This window comes from Ambystoma mexicanum, chromosome 10 (assembly GCF_040938575.1).
Source record: "Ambystoma mexicanum isolate Mex_15411 chromosome 10, UKY_AmexF1_1, whole genome shotgun sequence".
Classification (NCBI taxonomy): domain Eukaryota; kingdom Metazoa; phylum Chordata; class Amphibia; order Caudata; family Ambystomatidae; genus Ambystoma; species Ambystoma mexicanum.
In genome coordinates, this window is record NC_090932.1 from 66,353,348 (window position 1) to 66,375,061 (window position 21,714).

Consider the following 21,714-nt stretch of genomic DNA (forward strand, 5'->3'; position numbering starts at 1 on the left):
CTGTGTGCTTTCTTGAGCATGTGTCAGTTTTTGGTGTTTCCTTCAAAAATACATGTCGCAATGAGATACGTGATTGCACAAGCGCATATTTGCACCATTGTGGATTTCATTGCAACGTGCATGTTTTTGTGAATCTATCCCACGTTTTAGAGTTAAAGACACAATTAACTGACCTGTCCACTTAGATATTGAAGTGTCATTTCCTGATGAACCATCTCCAGCTACAGCAGACACTAAAAACGTGTACAGATTTCCGGGTATTAGGTTGTTTATGGATGCAACTTCAGAGAACACTGTCACATTTCGGCTAGGGTTCCCTAACACTTGTATCAAATAAGAACTTCTATTGCCAGTAGGAGCGAGCCAGCTCAAAGAAACAAAATCGATGGAGACATCACTGACAATCAGATGGTTGGTCACATTGGGCACTGAAATGAGAGGGAAATCAAGTTAATGATGACAACATTATTAATAATTAACTGCAGTGTTCATTGCATGTTTTATAATGCTAACCATACTTCAGAAACACAAAGAAAATTATTGGGCCAAGAGGCCATTATAGCCACAGTGATCACTATATACATTATCCACTTACTTATGTAAAGTTTGTAATAGTCATGGAACAATAGGTGCAGTTAATTAGAGATAGCTAACAAATCAAGTTTACTTAACAAGTCCACAGTGACAGATAATTGGAGGATTACTTCCTGTTTATTAGAGAATGGAGCAGTCTGCATCCCAGATATAGGAAATGTCACAACCTCAATCTCCGGAGTGCCCACCTCTGTTATTTCAAACCAATCACATATAAGTGCTCCTGCATTCTTTCATAGGGCTCATAGGGATTCACGTTGTATTCTTAAATTGAGATCCAAGAAACAATCCAGCTGGTCCAGGGCATGGCATGCTTGGCACCAGCTGCTTATTTCCTCACAGAACTGTACACCAACATGGAGGAACATTTGTCCAAAGGAAGAAACGGGAGCAGTCTAGTTTTTGGGTGTGGCTGACTATATAAGCCACACCCAGACAGAGCTCCACGCTTAGCGTTATTTTGCCCTAAGGCACAGCACGCTCACCGAAATTCCAGAGAAACTCCTGAGGTTTCCGGACTTCACGCAGTTCAACTAGCTCCCGCTCAGTCCCCCGACATCTTCAGAACCCCTACTTACCTCTTCCTGGCTCGGGCGGCTTCCTCAACTCCTCCAGACCTCCCTGAGCACTCGGGGGCCGCTCCTCCATTTGGCCCCCGCAGCATCTCAGAGTGCACACGAGCCACCAACATTTTTTCATTCGGCTCCCGCAGCATTTCAGTGCGCATCCCGGCCGCCGACTCTTCTCGGCCCCTGCAGCGCACCAACTCCAGCAACATCAGTCTCCCGGTCGGTGCACTCGAGGTGCCCTCCTTTGCCGGCACTTCGGATCAGGGAACAAACGCACGCGTAAGGCGAAGTAAGGCCATTTACAGTATATAATGAGCCATTAACAGCATCTATCAAACTGAATAGAAAGCTCAAGCACAACGGAGAGAGAGAAAGAAGGAAAGACACTGATATGGTACAGACAAGAAGGACAGGAAACCTAAGACTATAGGTTATCTTATCAGGCCAAGCAAGTCACTTCAAAACCAGCAAAGGAAAACAACTTAAGGACAATACCCTCTGTTGGGGTGCAAAGAACGGATTTGGACTTTGATGAAGCAACCCCACTACGCAGTCCCATCAGTGAAGAAACTGCTGGACTATTGCGCCCCTGCTTAAAAGAGAGAGCAGGATGGAGAGCTCACCAACTATTTACCTAAGGTGAGCATACACTCAACAGGAGGTTACTGAAGGGAGGGTTGGAAGGGGCAGTTTGCAGACCTTAAAATACTAACAGTTGCCCTGTGCTCTTGTCTTAATTTTACATCAAACACAGTCATCCGAAGGGAGGAGGCCCAAGAATAGACTCAGCATTGAGGATCCAGGTACTCCCGCAGAGCTAAGGTGAGTGTCACAGGACCCTAAGCCAGCTTTGAAAACTCTGCCTGAGTACCATGGAGACCTCCGATACCGATCAGATAGCACAGCCGTTAGGAGAATTGCGGGCTGAGGTTCATGCCGCTCGGCAGGAAACCAATGACTTGCAGAGAGAAATCGTAGTGAACAGAGACCGAACTGAGGAATTGGCACATCAAGTGCTACAGCATCAAGTAGGGCAGTTCCCATTACCTGGTAGTCGGCCTACAGTCACACCCCAAGCATCCCCAGTGCAAGTAGTCCTTCCAGGTGCGGTACCATTGGCTCCTCCCGAGCGTTTTTCCTGGGACCCTAATAAATTTGTTTTCATGAATCAGTCTTGTCTGCATTTCCTGTGCAGACTTGGGGCCTTTCCCAATGAACAGTCCAGAGTCGCGTTTGTTTTGTCCTACTTGGGGAGGGAGCACGGCAGATTGGTCCATTCCTCTGGTGAATCGGGATGACCCATTGTTATGAAATTTCGCAGGTTTTCAGTGAGAGTTAGAGAAACTGTTTGCCCGACAAACCAGGGGTCAAACCTTAGACAATGAACTCCTATAGTTGCGGCAAGGGAACCAAGACTTGTTAACATACATAGCCACATTTAACAGGTTAGTGGCAGAGACCAACTGGCCTGAGGAAAAAAGAACCACTCTCTTCCATCGAGGGCTAAGAGGGGTATTAAAAGACGTTTTGGCCCAAGTGGTGAATCCACCCGACGATTGTGCAGAGTTTATCGACCTCGTGGTACGGCTGGATCATAGACTACAGGATCGGAAAACCGACCAAGCACGCTCCGAGGGTAGAGCAATGTTTGTACACACGAGGGAAACACAGTCTTGCCAGTCAGAAAGCCAAACAGAACCCATGCAGATCGGCGGGATACAGAGCCCACTTACTAAAGCTGATTGGGAAAAGAGACGACAACAGCAGTTGTGTTTGTATTGTGGTAAAGCCGGACATTTTCTGCGTGAATGCCGAGTGAAGCCACCAAGAGGAGGTTTAGGAGCACTGGATAGAGAAGACCCCAAGCCTGACTTGGAAAACTCCAACGCCCGGCAAACGTACAGGTCCGTTTGTCGAGCAGGGAGAAGAATTCACATGTGTCATGAGATACAAAGTGCCATATTTCCATATTAGGGCCTTATATGGCTGCATTAAGAGCGAAAACCAATAGTTTATTCAAAGTATGTGCTAAATGCTGAAAGTAATGGGGTAGCGCCTCCATTACGCATTAGTGAGCTACAAGGAATATGCAGGCCTAGTAGTGGTGGAAGGTTACATTATGACTTGTGCATAGACAGGCAGGGCGGAGGCCCCAGTTCAGTAGCTAATAGAGACTGGTATTGGAGTGTTTGGAGCATTATAGCACCTATATAGCGCTTAGATAGCCAATCTTTGAAGTGCTATGGACACTAAGCTATGAGTGAAGACCTGGTAGAGCTTGCTCACTAGGGGTTAATTGATTCCAGCTTCTCCCAAAATATTCTGCCTTTGCAACTGTAGCTCTGCATGGCTTTGTAAACAAATCCTCTTTCCCTGAGAAGGCCTGGTACGGCCTTGCCCACACGCTGATAAGACATTCCAATGCTTTCACGGAGAGGGCTCCAAGGGAGGGGTAGGAGCACATTGGAAATTTACTGAGTTGGGTTTTTCCATGGGCAAACCTATTTTTTGCACGACAAAGGTTCTGGAACTGTGCGTCATGTTGATTGACGGCACGAGAGCACAAAAGTTGCGCGCACCCAGAACTGGGCGGGAGATCGATCCGCGGACTTGGTTCAAGCAAGAGCGAGTGCCCAGAACCTGATGCTCTGTGTGCCACCCTGCTGCGCTGTCATCTGAGCGGGGCTGGCAACAGTTAGCTTAAGATGACCAGGGTCTCCAGCGCTGATTAATGATACCATCTCAAGGGGCGTAAGACTGTGTTTCTCTAAGTTTTGTGTTTCTCTAAGTTTTGTGATTTTTCTAATGAGTTTTGTACTCTACTTTAACTTGAATACCACATCGCTGCTAAATTTACTATTATTTTATATTATGCTTTTTGTCTAATAAATGCTACATTTATACTGACGGTGTCATTTTACTAGCATGAGTTCACTGCTTGGCACGAGCGGACCTGTAATTTGGGCTGAATTGGGTAATTTATGCTCTCAAGGGCTGGTCCCTGGGAAGAAACACCCCTTTTTAAGACATTTGGTGGCAAGCTTTGGTGGGATCGTGCAGAGCCGTGCCTTGCTGGGGAAATGACAAGTGTGTGAGAGAACACAGTACAGATTGAAGAGTAGGCTGTCACATTTCCTTGGTCGTCTCACTGCAGCTCTGAGACAACAACATGACATCACTTATGTGTCGATCTGCCGCAATCGATAGCTTGTGTGGTTAGGATTTTCCCCTTCAGTAAATCAGGTGTGGTTGACTTACTGCTTGGGAATGATGCCAGGGAGCAGAAGGCAATGAGCAAAGCGGGAAATGGCTATGTTCAAAGCGCTCTGATGAATGGTGAAGAAAGATTTATGTTCAATTCGGAAATAATTTTTCATGCGGTTTCCCTTGAAAAAGTTGTAATTTGGATTGCAAAGTGAGACGGAGTTCTTGCTCTATTTTGGCATGAGGGCAGAAAAAAGTTGCGAATATTTGACATGCAAATTGTGAATAGTGATTTAAACATTGCAACACAGCCCCAGTGTGCTAGCGAGTTGGGGGCTGTAATGGAAGGAGGTGAAGGTTCGCCTTTTTAAATGCATGCTTTTGAATGTGGACATTCCTGAAGATAACGTGGGAATGAGTCGAGGTTAGCAAAAAGAGTAACATCTGTGTTGAGAGTCTAAAGAGGTTTGTTTTTGGCAAATGTAAATTCCATGTTCTGGTGATGCCTTCTGTTTAATGGGACACACTAAAATTGGCTACATTGCATTTTAGCTGTGTTGTGTTTACAATGGATGAAAGACTCACAAAAAAAAAGTGAGTGTATGGAATTTGAAAATGGTTGCCTTGATTTGGAATTGCAGAATCAGTTTTCAATGGTTTGGGGGGAAAGACAATTTAGATGTTCTAAATTACCCCTAGAGTATTGGAATGTCATGGATTTGCTGCTAAAAACAAAGAAATGTTGCTATTAAGGGATGTATGTTTCACACATATACATGGTGAAAAGGTTTTTGACAAATTAACAGCCCACAAGCCGAACAGAGTGTGGGTTATTCATGCAGAAATCGTGCAGGGAGCTGCACTAAAAGTGACATTTTTAAGCGCAATGATTTGTTTTGGTTTGGCAATGGTACCACAGATTAAAAAATAAAATCTGTGCGTAAGAAGGAAGCACAAAGCTTCAGTGGGTTGAGGGTTCTTCTGATAGATCGCACTCTGCATTGGAGTGAGCGTGTGAAGCCAAACTACAAGGTTACGAGGAAAAAAAATATATGCTTTTGAATGGGACATTGATCAGCAGCCTGCTTTTAAACAGGCTGAAAGACGCTTGGCAGAATTACATTGAGTTGAATTTAATGACAAACATGAAAGTTCGTGTGCGGAGCTTGTGGCTTGAACGCAAATTGCAGACATTCCTATCATGGGCTGGGTGCGTGAAAATGGCTATGGGAGGAAGAAGTGAGAAAAGCAAAGAATGCCGCTCCTGTCCAGTAAAATGGTGTTTTCAACAGCACACAGAAGCTGGCAGATATGGGAGCTTTTCTGAGTTGCTGGAGCAGAACTGTAAGCAGTAAATCTGGATGAACTGTCTGAAACAAGTGCTCCATTTATAGTCACGCCAGAGTGCAGAAACAGGCTTCATTTGTGCACGGCGCTGCCATGCACAGGCAAGATAAACAATGGGCAGCTGTGTGCATTCCATTCCCCTCGACTGTCAGTGTGAGCAAAGAAAGAGTTGGGGTGCCGGAATGCTGAAAGTGAACTGAAGGCAATAATTGCCGTGAGTGGGTAGATGAAAAAGAGCACAATATACCTGGTGCAGGCCGATGCACGCATGCTTTCTGACACTGGTATGCAATACAAATGGCAGGCGGGGCGCATAGCGCATTTGAACATTTTGGAAAACTGTGCACCTGTGAATGGGCTAAGAAAAGACAGCTGCCCATTTCAACAGACTTTGCTGTGCCAGCTGCATCCCAGTTCCCCATGTGATGTGAAGTGAAGTAAAGCGCTGTGCACTGGAGAAGAAACCTCTAGGCGCTTTGAGAAGTGAAAATGCACAGCCAGCAAAATACAAGCTACATTGCCAGGGCTAGAGTAACTGACAAAGACATTATGACATTTCAGATGGAAGCAAACTGACAAAGGTAGCCGTTTTGCAAGAGACAACATGCAGAACTGGGCTTTACAGTATAACATGAACACTGCGCATTAGCCATGATCCAGAAGCTTCGCGTCTTAGTGCAAGAATGAATGATGTGTTGAAGCAAATAAAGGAACTGACTCAGACTATCGCTCTTAGGGGTTGGCCCAAGAAATTAGCAGACACCCTTTGGGAAACTGAAAAGTGGAAAACCAGAAGCTTTAAAGACACTGGCTGTATGGAGAACTGGAAAAAATAAATGAGGCTGCTTGTGCAACTGCAGGCGGTATTGGACTAAAAGACTTTACCTTTAAATATGGAGTGATGCCAGCAGGGCAACCGAAACCAAGATCATGAGACACTGGTAGCAAGTTGGCGGTTGGCGCCTGGCATTCGTGATCGATTTGATGACAAAGAAAAGCATTGATCTATTGAGAAGTGCGATCTGGGAACTTATTATATTGCTTTTGTAAAATCACAGATCAGTCTGAGGTACCATTGACCAACTATGTTCACATTGCACAAATGAGTTTGTGATTAGGCAGTTACACCCTGTATGTTTGAAAGCAAATAAGCCCCCAGTAACACGCATAAGGGTGACAAATGATAATGTGTGTAGTTACCTGATGAGACTTCTGAAGATGGGGGAAATGTTAAGGGAAGGGGTGGATAACACTGATATTGTACTTTTGATGAAATCCTAACATTTCTGTTTGTATCTTGCCTAAGCAAAAAACCAAGACAGTAGCGTGCCATTATTGGGGTAGACGTGTGCAATTTTCGGGTACTACTGATCAGTCAAGCAGATGCATTCTCAGAGAAACGGGTCACTGAGGGGTGCCTGGTGAACGCTGAACACTTCCTGCACCGCACTCAATGCAACTAACATTTGTGCTACAACCTGCGAGAAGTGCCCAACAGAGTAATAACTTTTGCTGAACTGTCATGGTGCAGACTTGGCATATTATCAGACACTTGATGCTGCACATTCTCAAATGATTCAGTTGATGGTTGTAATAACCTGGTTGATATGTTTTGCTGTTCTTGTCTAAAGGACTGTGGACAAAGCAACCATAATGGGTTGTGGACTGTGACATCATGCACCACAACATTTGAGATGAATCTGCGAAAAACTAAATGTTTTATTCTTCCAACTGCATTGCTTTAACCAGAGTTTTTTTGAGAAAAATTGCTACGTTGCACGTAGCCGAGAGAGTGTTTATGAATTGTGGGGGCAGCAGGATTATGCAAGCAGGAGCGTGATATATTGTGAGATAAAATGAGTGCGCACAGAAGTTATCTGTGTGTTTAAGGGTTTTGCTTTAAAGAAATGCTGCCAAGTGTGTGAGCTCTAATTAGAAATTATAGCATTTGAGACACGAGGATATTTTTACAGCCTTCGGGCGTGTAAATGAAACCATGACTGACTTGATACACTCTTTGTGACACATTTTATGACACGGTTTTTGTTAAACCAACCAGTTTCATGTTTCTATGGGGACGGCTGTCTCCAGCACATTGATGCAAAGAGCTACATTTTATTGTAGACATTTAGAGTGATCCATTTTAGTTTTTTAGTGTTGCTAGTGCAATATTGAGTTTTGATGCAAATGAGTACAACAGTTTTTTTGTTAGAAACCTGGTGCCCATGGGTTAATCTTGCTCATGAAATTAGATGGTTTTGGTTGGGTTAATCATGCATGGGGAAAGTGTCTAATCACACAGCCCATAGTCACGTTTGAATGTCCTGGGATCAGGGGGGAGGGTAGGCCCTTAGAGTGGAAGGATGCCAGGGTTAGAGTTGGTAACCATACACAAATTCAATAGTGCATTGTAGATTAGACTACACCATATTGCCTTGATATTTTAACTGCATGCTGCTTTTTAACTGACAATCAGTTATATGATAATTCTTTGGTATTTTTGTGTAGGCCAGGTTTTGGATAGGGTAAATGTCACTACTCACTTTGTGTACATTTTTGTTTAGATAGGGTTTTTATTAACCTTGCATGCCACACTGACTAACCACTAGAAGATAGCTTGCTTGAACCTCTTGCAAAGCCCCAAGGTTTTTAACTACCTCATTTATCACTGAACTACATACAAAATAATAGATATTAGCCAGCATTGTCGCCCACACTTTGAAAACGGGTGGAATGTCATGAGATACAAAGTGCCATATTGCCATATTAGGGCCTTAAACGGCTGCATTAAGAGCAAAAACCAATAGTTTATTCAAAGTATGTGCTAAATGCTGAAAGTAATGTGGTAGCGCCTCCATTACGCATTAGTGAGCTACAAGGAATACGCAGGCCTAGTAGGGGTGGAAGGTTACACTATGCCTTGTGCAGACCTGGTAGAGCTTGCTCACTAGGGGTTAATTGATTCCAGCTTCTCCTAGAATATTCTGCCTTTGCAACTGTAGCTCTGCATGGCTTTGTAAACAAATCCTCTTTCCCTGAGAAGGCCTGGTACAGCCTTGCCCAAACGCTGATAAGACGTTCCAATGCTTTCGCGGAGAGGGCTCCAAGGGATGGGTAGGAGCACATTGGAAATTTACTGAGTTGGGTTTTTCCATGGGCAAACCTATTTTTTGCACGACGAAGGTTCTTGAACTGTGCGTCATGTTGATTGACGGCACGAGAGCACAAAAGGTGCGCACACCCAGAACTGGGCGGGAGATGGATCCACAGACTTGGTTCAAGCAAAAGCGAGTGCCCGGAACCTGACGCTCTGTGCGGCACCCTGCAGCGCTGTCATCTGAGCGGGGCTGGCAACAGTTAGCTTAAGATGACCAAGGTCTCCAGCGCTGATTAATGATACCATCTCAAGGGGCAGAAGACTGTGTTTCTCTAAGTTTTGTGTTTCTCTATGTTTTGTGATTTCTCTAATGAGTTTTTTACTCTTCTTTAACTTGAATACCACATTGCTGCTAAATTTACTATTGTTTTATATTATGCTTTTTGTCTAATAAATGCTACATTTATACTGACGGTGTCATTTCACTAGCATGAGTTTGGCACGAGCGGGCCTGTAATTTGGGCTGAATTGGGTAATTTATGCTCTCAAGGGCTGGTCCCTGGGAAGAAACACCCCTTTTCAAGACAACAGGCCTCTCACTCCGTCGTCTCAGTGATCCTGATCAGTCAGCAACAATCCTCTCGGATGCATCCACTCGAGGCGTACATAGATAGTGGGGCGGTCAGCAATTACATTGATCAGGGCCTGACGGGGCAAATTGGTCTCCTCTCACACTCAAAAGCAAGGTCTGAGAATGTTACGGGGGTCGATGGCACACAGTTGTCCTCTGGACCAGTAACACATTGCACTGAAACCGTAACACTCCTTTGCCAGAATGTTCATAGAAAAGACATTGCCTTTGACCTGATAAGTGCTCCCCAGTTTCGGCTGATCTTGGGAATCCAATGGTTAGAGGCTCATAACCCGCTTATTGATTGGCATTTGAGAGTGTTGACCTTCTCCGAGGAGGGCATCCATTCTTGTTGCAAGAGCATCGATACCCAGGAGCCACAGAAACAAGCCATTTCAAGGAACAATAAGGTACTCGGCTTAAGTGCTTTACCCCAGGCATATGCGGATTTCCAGGATGTATTTCAGAAGGAACAGCCGAACATGTTGCCACCACATCGGGCATAAATACTGCCAGATAGACCTCACTCCCGATGCCCAGATTTCATGCAGCCGCATATATGTGCTAACCGACCAGGAGAACACCCACCTGAAGGCATACTTGGAGCATTATTTGGTAAACAGGTTTATCTGACCCTCGAAATCCCCAGCAGCCTCTCCTCTCTTCTTCGTCCCCAAGAAAGAGGGGGACCTCAGGGCCTGTATTGATTACCAGTTACTAAACCAGATAACGATTAAGAACCGTTACCCTCTGTCACTCATTCCGGAGCTACTAGACCAGGTGAAAGATGCACAAATTTATACCAAATGTGACCTACTGGGGCATACCACCTGGTACGAATTAAAAGTGGAGATGAGTGGAAAACAGCTTTCCGAACAAAGTACAGGCTTTATGAGTACCAGGTGATGCCATTTGGGTTATGCAAGGCCCCGGCTGTCTTTCAGAATTTTATGAACGATGTGTTAAGGGACCTACTCGACGTCTGTGCCATCGTATACATGGACGATATCCTGGTGTATTCAGCTAACGAACAGGAACACATCAACCATGTGCGGGCCGTCTTGGACAGGCTAAGGCATCATCGACTCTACGCCAAACTGGAAAAGTGTTCCTTTCATGTGTCAGAAGTAGAGTTCTTGGGATTTGTTCTATTGCCTCAGGGAATCAGAATGGACAACAGGAAGGTGGACGCAATCCTGAACTGGCCAACCCCCACCTCCATCAAAGGAATCCAGAGCTTCCTAGGCTTTGCGAATTTCTATCGCCGCTTCATACCCAGCTTCTCCCAGGTTGTCCACCCGATCACATCCTTGCTACGAAAAAATAAATGATTCAATTGGCCCGAAGAGGCGGAAATCGCCTTCCAGGCTCTGAAATCTAGATTCACTTCAGCTCCGGTTTTGCGCCACCTGAAATCCGACCTTCCTTATATAGTGGAAACTGATGCATCCAGTACAGCCATGGGAGCAGTCCTCTCACAAAGAGACCCAGACACAGGCCAATTACACCCGGTCACATTCTGGTTGAAGAAATTTTCTCCAGCAGAAAAAGACTATGCAATTACCGATAAGGAGCTCCTTGCCATAAAAACTGCCTTCAAAGAATAGAGACATTATCTTTTAGGGGCCTGACACACGGTCACTGTCATCACAGACCATCGCAATCTTCAGTACCTAAAGACAGCAAAAGCACAATCGTCACATAAGCTTCGATGGGCACTATTCTTTGCAGAGTATGATTACGTCGTTACATATCGCCCGGGGGTATGCAACGGCAAGGCCGACGCATTGTCACGACTAGGAATCGTAGACAAGGTTTACGAGAAAACTGAACCTATTGCCATAATACCAGAAGACAGACTCCTAGGTGTCGTAACCATTGATCCTTTTGATGAACTGAAGTCTGACGTACTTCATCATATGAACAAAGAAGAGGTCCAGACATGGGTCACTAAGAGCAGTCAACAAACCTGAAATAATGGTCTGCCATATTTCCAGGACTGACTATATCTCCCAACTGAAAACCAACAGGAAAAAGTCATTGCCTCCTATCACGATACCTTAGTGGAAGGGCATCCTGTGGTAGCAAAAACCTTGGCCAAAGTCCAAAGAAGTTACTGGTGGCCCAGCTTGCAAAAAGACATTACCCAATTTGTGCTCTCGTGTGGCACATGTGCACAGAACAAATCTCAAAAACAGAAACCAGAAGGTCTCCTATGACCCCTGGCTGTTCCACCGATATCATGGCACACACTATCCCTCGATTTTATAACAGATCTGCCTTCCTGTAACGGGTATAATACGATACTAGTTGTTGTAGATCTGTTCTCAAAGATGGCCCATTTTGTTCCCCTGAAGGGTTTACCAACAGCGCTCACCTTAGCGAAGGTTTTCTTAGAGCAAATAGTCAGGCTACATGGTTTCCCTTCAATCCTAGTGTCCGATCGAGGTAGTCAATTTATCTCCAAATTCTGGCGAAAGAGCTGTGAAGTAGCCCAAGTGAAGGTACGCCTATCTACCAGCCACCATCCTCAAACCGATGGCCAAATGGAACAAACCAACCAGACGCTTGAGCAATACCTCAGATGTTTACTCCACCAATCAGAAAAAACCTGGAAGGACGCTCTCTGGATCACAGAATATGCCTACAACAACTCGCAGCATTCCACTACTGGACAAAGCCCATTTCACATCTTTTATGGACGACATCCACGAACCTCCTGGTGCTGGAAATGCCAGCAGTAAAGAATTTGCACACAACCATCAACTCGAACATTATGCCCGAGATATATAGGCCCATACACCATAGAATCAATCATCAATCCAGTAGCAGTAAAGTTAGCTCTACCAAAAAATATGCGAATCCACCCAGTATTTCATATGTCACTCCTGAAACCAGTTCTCCCCGGTATCCGCTTGCAAGCGCCTGCGCTACCTACATTCGTGGATGGAGAACTAGTATATGAGGTTAAGAACATACTAGACTCAAAACTTGTTAAGTCCAAGTTGTATTACCTAGTTGAATGGAAAGGGTATGTCCCATAAAACGCACCCTGTGACCGCATAGAACACGCCCACACCCCTCGGCTAGTAAAGTGATTCCATCAGGTACATCCAACTAAACCTAGACCTGGGGGTTCCATTTTAGGGGGGGTTTTGAGGGGGGAGTACTGTCACAACCTCAATCTCCGGAGTGCCCGCCTCTTTTATTCCAACCCAATCACCTCTAAGTGCTCCTGCATTCTTTCATAGGGCTCATAGGGATTCACGTTGTATTCTTAAATTGAGATCCAAGAAACAGTCCAGCTGGTCCAGGGCATGGCATGCTTGGCACCAGCTGCTTATTTCCTCACAGAACTGTACACCAACATGGAGGAACAATTGTCCAAAGGAAGAAACGGGAGCAGTTTAGTTGTTGGGTGTGGCTGACTATATAAGCCACACCCAGTCAGAGCTCCACGCTTAGCGTTATTTTGCCCTATGGCACAGCATGCTCACCAAAGTTCCAGAGCAACTCCTGTGGATTCCGGACTTCACACAGCTCAACTCACTCCCGCTCAGTCCCCCGACATCTTCAGAACCCCTACTTACCTGTTCCTGGCTCTGGTGGCTTCCTCAACTCCTCCAGACCTTCCTGAGCCCTCACTGGCCACTCCTCCATTTGGCCCCCGCAGCATCTCAGCGTGCACACGAGCCGCCGACTTTTTTTCATTCGGCTCCCGCAGCATTTCAGTGCACATCCCGGCCGCCGACCCTTCTCGGCCCCTGAAGCGCGCCAACTCCAGCAACATCAGTCTCCCGGTCGGTGCACTCGAGGTGCCCTCCTTTGTCGGCACTTCGGATCAGGGAATAAACGCACGCGTAAGGCGAAGGACAGCCATTAACAGTATATAATAAGCCATTTACAGCATCTATCAAACTGAATAGAAAGCTCAAGCACAATGGAGAGAGAGAAAGAAGGAAGGACACTGATAAGGTACGGACAAGAAGGACAGGAAACCTAAGACTATAGGTTATCTTATCAGGCCAAGCAAGTTACTTCATAAAATACACTATATGAGGGTAAAAGCGGCAGTGCAGAGGATACACCCCACTTTCCCTAATGAACCGGAGATTAATATGGGACTAGGCTATATGTTTACAGGGGGGGCACAGAAAATCACAGCTTCAGCACTGTACAAAGTTATAATGCAAACACGCCCAGTCACTAATCACCCGTCCAGGAGCAAATGGGAACATGATCTGGGACAGCAAATCGAGCATCACGAGTGGAGCAAGGTCTGTGAACTCACCAAACAAATATCTTGCAATGCCAGGTACAGGCTAATACACTATAAAATAGTGCATCGGACCCACTATACCCCTGCAAGGCTCAAACTAATTTACCCCGCCTTATCGGGTGCATGTCCGAGGTGTAAAGCCGAGCATGCAAATATATACCATATGCTCTGGGCAAGCACAAAGTTGAATGGGTATTGGACAGAGGTGAGTGCAACGATAGATGAAATGGCAGATCAACCTGTAGAATGGACGCCACGGTTGTGTTTGCTGGGCGTGATAGGCAAAATGGCGAAAACTGTTAAACCTTAGCTTATTGATGGCAAAAAGAGCGATACTTATGAAGTGGAAAAATGTAAACCCGCCAACGAAGGCAGATTGGGATAGCGATATGCTATGGACTAACAACACAGAAGAATTATATATAGACTCAGTGCTGCCCTCCTCTAAACCCAGGAATATATGGGCCAGATATAAGCAATATTTAGCAGACAAAACAGAAACTGAAAATGCTGAAAATGAAGTACAATGACATGTGTGCAACTCACTGTATGTAATGTTATTGCATGAGTATGTATGTGCTTACCTTGTGCAACAATAAATAAAGTTTTTAAAAGAAAACAGCAAAGGAAAACAACTTAAGGACGATACCCCCTGTTGGGGTACAAGCAGGGGATTTGGACTTTGATGAAGCAAACCCACTCCGCAGTACCATCAGTGAAGAAACTGCTGGACTATTGCACCCCTGCTTAAAAGAGATAGCAGGATGGAGAGCTCACCAACTATTTACCTAAGATGAGCATACACTCAACGGGAGGTCACTGAAGAGTTGCCCTGTGCTCTTGTCTTAATTCTACTTCAGACAGTCATCCCAAAGGAGGAGGCCCAAGAATAGACTCAGCACTGAGGATCCAGGTACTCCCGCAGAGCTAAGGTGAGCGTGACAGGAAATCATTCTTAAGATTATACCAATGAAAATTACTTCTAGCAACATTTTAAGAGACAGGTACTGAAAACATTCTTAATGAAGAGGTACTATGTGTGCTATCTACGTAGGTAATCTCTGCTCACTAAAACAAAATACGAAATGTATAGCCAATTGTCACAAACATGTTTTTAATTTGTATTCACGTATATACATAATCTTTATGGAAGCGAGAATATCTCAACCATTAAGGTGTAGATTTTGTGAATTGTATGTACTTTGTACAATTTTCAAGCTGGATGCAAACCATTTAGGATGTATATATTTCTTGCACTTTTTGGGGCTTTGTATTGATATGTTCACTTTCAAACAATCCCTGCAAGCCTCAACTGTGAAATGCAGCATTGCATTATTGGGTTTGCAAACAGCGAGAGTAGTGTAATAAGCAATATTTGAAATGTATCTGTTGATTTCACACCACAATATCAAAAAGGGGTTAGTACAATGGAGAAAATAAAGAGGAAAATTAAATAATGTATTGGATGTCTCGAGGACTCAGTTTTTCAATAAAGATGTAATAAAAATGAGATAGCTTAACCCCACAAAATTGTCAAGTTTACCTTTGTGTTTTTATAAAGAATGCTCATTTTTTACAAGGTATGTACTAAGTTAACGTTTTAATTATCACACAAAAGTTCATATTGTAAATCCCAGACACACATAAATAAAATGAAAATGGTAAGAGACATCTCATGAGTGAAGAAGTTTCATTCTAGAAAGTGTTCTCATAAGAGTGGGTCGGAATCTTGGTAATGTTAGACTTTAATCCTCTCTTAATAAAAAAAGGTTATTCAGTGAGATTCGGATTGTTTCTACTTCAAGAAATGTCAACATGGTCAATACATTTATTCAAACCCTTAATTACTGAAATGTCCTGTGTATTAGAATACAATCAACTTCTTAAATGTTTAAAAAGTATAGATCTTAGACTCATTTTAAGTTGGTGTCAGTTGCAGGTCCATCAATGTATCTGTAAACAGTGAGTTGAAAATTCCAGTCTTTTCTGCCAGTTTCATTTCATAAGAAGGAAAAGTGTAATTTCTCAAGAATAATGGCTTGCTGGTTTTAGTTATTTTCAAACTAAAAGCAAAATAAATTATTTGCTTTCAGCTAACAACAATGTATGTCCTTAAAACACAACACGTAGAACACAGAGATTGTGATATATTTCCCAGGTAGAGGGCTAAACTAAACATATATTTGTAAATAAACTGTGTCATAAGCAACCTCATAGGGATGCATGGCAGTATCATACTTTAAGGACACATCTTCAATAGGATGAAATGCAGCATCGCCCTCACACTAAATTTGTATCTGACTGCCGCAGCCCTTTGGAAATTTCAGTGGTAGATATCTGCCTTGAAATCATTAGTTTATAAAAATCAGAAACCTCAATTATAGTGACTGTTTCAATGTCAGACATATTACTTGCAGCGCAGAGTGTGCCCAACAAGTGATTGATTCTGCATGTGTTATATAAACTCTCTAAACACCCACTTTAACTATACCTATTTTAATCAATATCCGAAGTAACAAAAGCTGAGTTCTTCCCTCAGAGAATCAAACTTTGGTATATTAACAAATATTACTGTAGCTATACTTTAAGCTCTTCAGATTTCAACTTATAGTGTTTAATCTCCCATCTTTGATTTATAATATTGTCAATTTCTATTGAATCTTGCTAACTACCCTCATCCATCATTAATTATGCAGTTCCTTTCCAGCAACCTTATATAACTTCCTGCACTGTTTACTTTTATTTCAATAATATTTCTTTACCTATGAAAAAACATGATGAAGACTGACAAGCCCCCAATTGTTCCAAACGTCTCTAGAAACCTCTTTCTCTAAAAAGAGTTTTGTCCGATTTGGTCTCTAAGACAATTCTGTGTATATTAGCTTAACCATTAATGTCAGACTTTAGGATAGACCGTCTCCCATGTAACACTTTTTAAAACATTCACATACGCCTATCAGAAAGGATTGGACACTGGCATCCACAGGGTCCTTTCCAACTGTCTAGCTCTAAGAATTTAAATTATTCTTCATTTTCCATTATCTGATATGCATTTTGTAGAATGATAGACTACAAAATACACTGGGCACACTTTCACTCTAATGTTTAATACTTGAAACCTATACATGTGGTCACTCTGGAATGCTTCTCACTGGAGTATCATCCATACATGTTGGTGCTTGCAAATTTGCTGCACTTTTCTAAGATTAACAAAGAGTGTCCCCTATTTAAAAAACTGAAGCCAGGTTGGAAATTGCACAATTTGTGCCATGTGCTCAACACTTTTTAAGAATATATTTGATAGGCAATGTTTTTTCTGTACTGTATGTCTTCCGGTAATGTATTTTTTATAAACAGTTACAATTTAGGAGATAATCAACAATATCTGAATGTTCAACTGTATTCATATCGGAATATAAACATATCTTTCTTCTCTAGCTGCTGTTTAAAAGAATACTAAAGTTTAATGTGCAGTGTGTGTTTTCCGATTGTCAGCATTGCGCTAATAGTGCAATTCAGGAGACGTCTTTCCGGGACAGAAGCTCACATTTCCACCTAATATTGATCAAGTTAAGACATTTACTGCCTGATTCATGGAATTATTTGCGCCGAAAACGGGGATTTGGGCGCCATTCTGCCGGCAAGTCCCTGTTTGCAAATGGGGATTTGCAGGCAGAATGGCGCACAAATCCTCGTTTTCGGCGCAAATAATTCCATGAATCAGGCAGTTAGGACAGTGCAAATGGAGGGTTTTCAAAAGCATGATTGGCAGCTTTGTAGACTGTATTTCTACTCCCCTCATCTTCCTAATCAAGCAGGTTATGAAACAACTAATTTTGTCAGACTATACATAGCCAACTCAAGTGCAAAGTAATGCAATATTTATATAGGTATCATTATCTTTCAATATCAAAACTGACCTGTCCACTTTGATATTGAAGTGTAATTTCCTGACGAACCATCTCCAGCTACAGCAGACACTAAAAACGTGTACAGATTTCCGGGTATTAGGTTATTTATGGATGCAACTTCAGAGAACACTGTCACATTTCTGCTAGGGTTCCCTAACACTTGTATCAAATAAGAACTTCTATTGCCAGTAGGAGCGAGCCAGCTCAAAGAAACAAAATCGATGGAGACATCACTGACAATCAGATGGTTGGTCACATTGGGCACTGAAATGAGAGGGAAATCAAGTTAATGATGACAACATTATTAATGATTAACTGCAGTGTTCATTGCATGTGCAAGAAAGCTTACCATACTCCAGAAACACAAAGAAAATTAATGGGCCAATAGGCCATTATAACAACAGTGATCACTTTATACATTATCCACTTACTTTTTTAAAGTTTGTAATAGACAAGGAAAAATAGGTGCACTTTAAAAAGTGATAGCTAACACATCAAGGGAACTTAACAAGTCCACAGTTACAGATAATTGGAGGATTACTTTTTATTTATTAGAGAATGTAGCAGTCTGCATGCCAGATATAGGAAATCATTCTTAAAATTATACCAATAAAAATTACTTCCAGCAACATTTTAAAAGACAGTTACTGAAACAATTCTTAATGGAGAGGTACTGGGTTTGCTGTCTATGTGGGTAATCTCTGTTCATTAAAGCAAAATATGAAATGTATAGCCAATTGTCACAAACATGTTTTTCATTTGTATTCACGTATATATATAATCTTTAAGGAAGCGAGAATATCTCAACAATTAAAGTGGATATTTTGTGAATTGTTGTACTTTGTACATTTTTCAAGCTGGATGCAAACCAGTTAGGATTTATATATTTCTTGCACTCTTTGGGGAATATGTATTGATATGTGCTTTTTCAAAAAATCCCAGCAAGCCTCAACTGTGAAATGCAGTATTGCATTATTGGGTTTACAAATAGCGAGAGTAGTGTAATAAGCAAAATTTGAAATGTATCTGTTGATTTCACACCACAATATCAAAAAGGGTTTAGTACAATGGAAAACATAAAGAGGAACATTAAATAATGTATTGGATGTCTCGAGGACTCCGTTTTTCAAGAAATATGTATTAAAAATGGAGATAGTTTATCCCCACAAAATTGTCAAGTTTACCTTTGTGTTTTTATAAAGAATGCTCATTTTTTTACAAGGTATTTACTAAGTTAACATTTTAATTATCACACAAAAGTTCATATTGTAAATCACAGACATAAAGAAAATGAAAATGGTACGAGACATCTCATGAATGAAGCAGTTTCATTCTAGAAAGCGTTCTCAAAAGAGTGGGTCGGAATCTTGGTAATGTTAGACTTAATCCTCTCTTCATAGAAAAGGTTATTTAGTGAGATTCAGATTGTTTCTACTTCAAGGAATGTCAATATGGTGAATACATTTATTCAAACCCTGAATCACTGAAATGTTCTGTGAATTGAGAGTACAATCAACTTCTTAAATGTTTAAAAAGTATAGATCTTAGACTCATTTTAGGTTGGTGTCAGTTGCAGGTCCATCAATGTATCTGTAAACAGTCAGTTGAAAATTCCAGTCTTTTCTGCCAGTTTCTTTTCATAAGAACGAAAAGTGTAATTTCTCAAGAATAATGGCTTGCTGGTTTCAGTTATTTTCAAACTAAAAGCAAAATTAATTATTTGCTTTCAGCTAACAACAATGTATGTCCTTAAAACACAACACGTAGAACACAGAGATTGTGATATATTTCCCAGGTAGAGGGCTAAACTAAACATATATTTGTAAATAAACTGTGTCATAAGCAACCTCATAGGGATGCATGGCAGTATCATACTTTAAGGACACATCTTCAACAGGATGAAATGCAACATCGCCCTCACACTAAATTTGTATCTGACTGCCCCAGCCCTTTGGAAATTTCAGTGGTAGATATCTGCCTTGAAATAATTAGTTTATAAAAATAAGAAACATCAATTATAGTGACTGTTTCAATGTCAGACATATTACTTGCAGTGCAGAGTGTGCCCAACAAGTGATTGATTCTGCATGTGTTCTATAAACTCTCTAAACACCCACTTTAACTATACTTATTTTCCCTCAAAGAATCAAACTTTGGTATATTAAACAAATATTACTGTAGCTATACTTTAAGCTCTTCAGATTTCTAATGATAGTGTTTAATCTCCCGTCTTTGATTTATAATATTGACAATTATTTTTGAATCTTGCTAACTACCCCATCCATCATTAATTATGCAGTTCCTTTCCAGCAATCTTATATAACTTCCTGCACTGTTTACTTTTATTTCAATAATATTTCTTTGCCTAGAAAAAAACATGAGGAACATTGACAAGCCCCCAATTGTTCCAAACGTCTCTAGAAACCTATGTCTCTAAAAAGAGTTTTGTCCGATTTGGTCTCTAAGACAATTCTGTGTATATTAGTTTACCCATTAATGGCTGACTTGAGGATAGACCGTCTCCCATGGAGCACTTTTTAAAACATTCACATACGTCTATCAGAAAGGATTGGACACTGGCATCCACAGGGTCCTTTCCAACTGTCTTGCTCTAAGAATTTAAAGTATTATTAATTTTCCATTATTTGAAATACATTTTGCAGAATGATAGACTACAAAATACACTGGGCACACTTTCACTCTAATGTTTAATACTTGAAATCTATACATGTGGGCGCTCTGGAATGCTTCACACTGGAGTATAATCCATACATGTTGGTGCTTGCAAATTTGCTGCACTTTTCTAAGATTAACAAAGAGTGTCCCCTATTTAAAAAACTGAAGCCAGGTTGGACATTGAACAATTTGTGCCATGTGCTCAACACTTTTTAAGAATATATTTGATAGGCAATGTTTTTTCTGTACTGTGTGTCTTCCTGTAATGTATTTTTTATAAACTGTTACTATTTAGGAGATAATCAACAATATCTGAATGCTCAAATGTATTCATATCGGAATATAAACATATCATTCTTCTCTAGCTGCTGTTTAAAAGAATACTAAAGTTTACTGTGCAGTGTGTTTTCCGATTGTCAGCATTGCGCTAATAGTGCAATTCAAGAGACGTCTTTCCGGGACAGAAGCTCACATTTCCACCTAATATTGATCAGGTTAAGACATTTACTGACTGATTCATGGAATTATTTGCCCCGAAAACGGGGATTTGGGCGCCATTCTGCCTACAAATCCCTGTTTGACAAATGTTTTTTTTTTTTTGGCAGAATGGCGCACAAATCCCCGTTTTCGGCGCAAATAATTCCATGAATCAGGCAGTTAGGACAGTGCAAATGGAGGGTTTTCGAAAGCATGATTGGCAGCTTTGTAGACTGTATTTCTACTCCCCTCATCTTCCTAATCAAGCAGGTTATGAAACAACTAATTTTGTCAGACTATACATAGCCAACTCAAGTGCAAAGTAATGCAATATTTATATAGGTATCATTAACTTTCAATATCAAAACTGACCTGTCCACTTTGATATTGAAGTGTCATTTCCTGACGAACCATCTCCAGCTACAGCAGACACTAAAAACGTGTACAGATTTCCGGGTATTAGGTGATTTATGGATGCAACTTCAGTGAACGCTGTCACATTTCTGCTAGGGTTCCCTAACACTTGTATCAAATAAGATTTTCTATTTCCAGTAGGAGCGAGCCAGCTCAGAGAAACAAAATTGATGGAGACATCACTGACAATCAGATGGTTGGTGACATTGGGCACTGAAATGAGAGGGAAATCAAGTTAATGATGACAACCAATAGTCATGAAAAAGTAGGTGTAGTTAATTAGAGATAGCTAACAAATCAAGTTTACTTAACAAGTCCACAGTGACAGATAATTGGAGGATTACTTTCTGTTTATTAGAGAATGGAGAAGTCTGCATGCCGGATATAGGAAATCATTCTTAGGATTATACCAATAAAAATTACTTCCAGCAACATTTTAAGAGACGGGTACTGAAAACATTCTTCATGGAGAGGTACTATGTGTGCTGTTTACGGAGGTAATCTCTGCTCATTGA

The 21,714-nt window shown here is 41.8% G+C and overlaps 1 protein-coding gene across 1 annotated transcript in view; it reads right to left on the minus strand.

The window, feature by feature from the left end:
- The window catches only part of LOC138492813 (tenascin-X-like), a 759,772-nt gene that overhangs the window by 705,825 nt on the left and 32,233 nt on the right, over positions 1 to 21,714 (minus strand). The window contains exons 4-6 of the mRNA XM_069620166.1: positions 21,158 to 21,412; positions 17,642 to 17,896; positions 174 to 428 (exon numbers count right to left, since the gene is read on the minus strand). Coding sequence (XP_069476267.1) covers positions 174 to 428; positions 17,642 to 17,896; positions 21,158 to 21,412 — 765 coding nt within the window. The remainder of the gene's footprint in view (positions 1 to 173; positions 429 to 17,641; positions 17,897 to 21,157; positions 21,413 to 21,714) is intronic.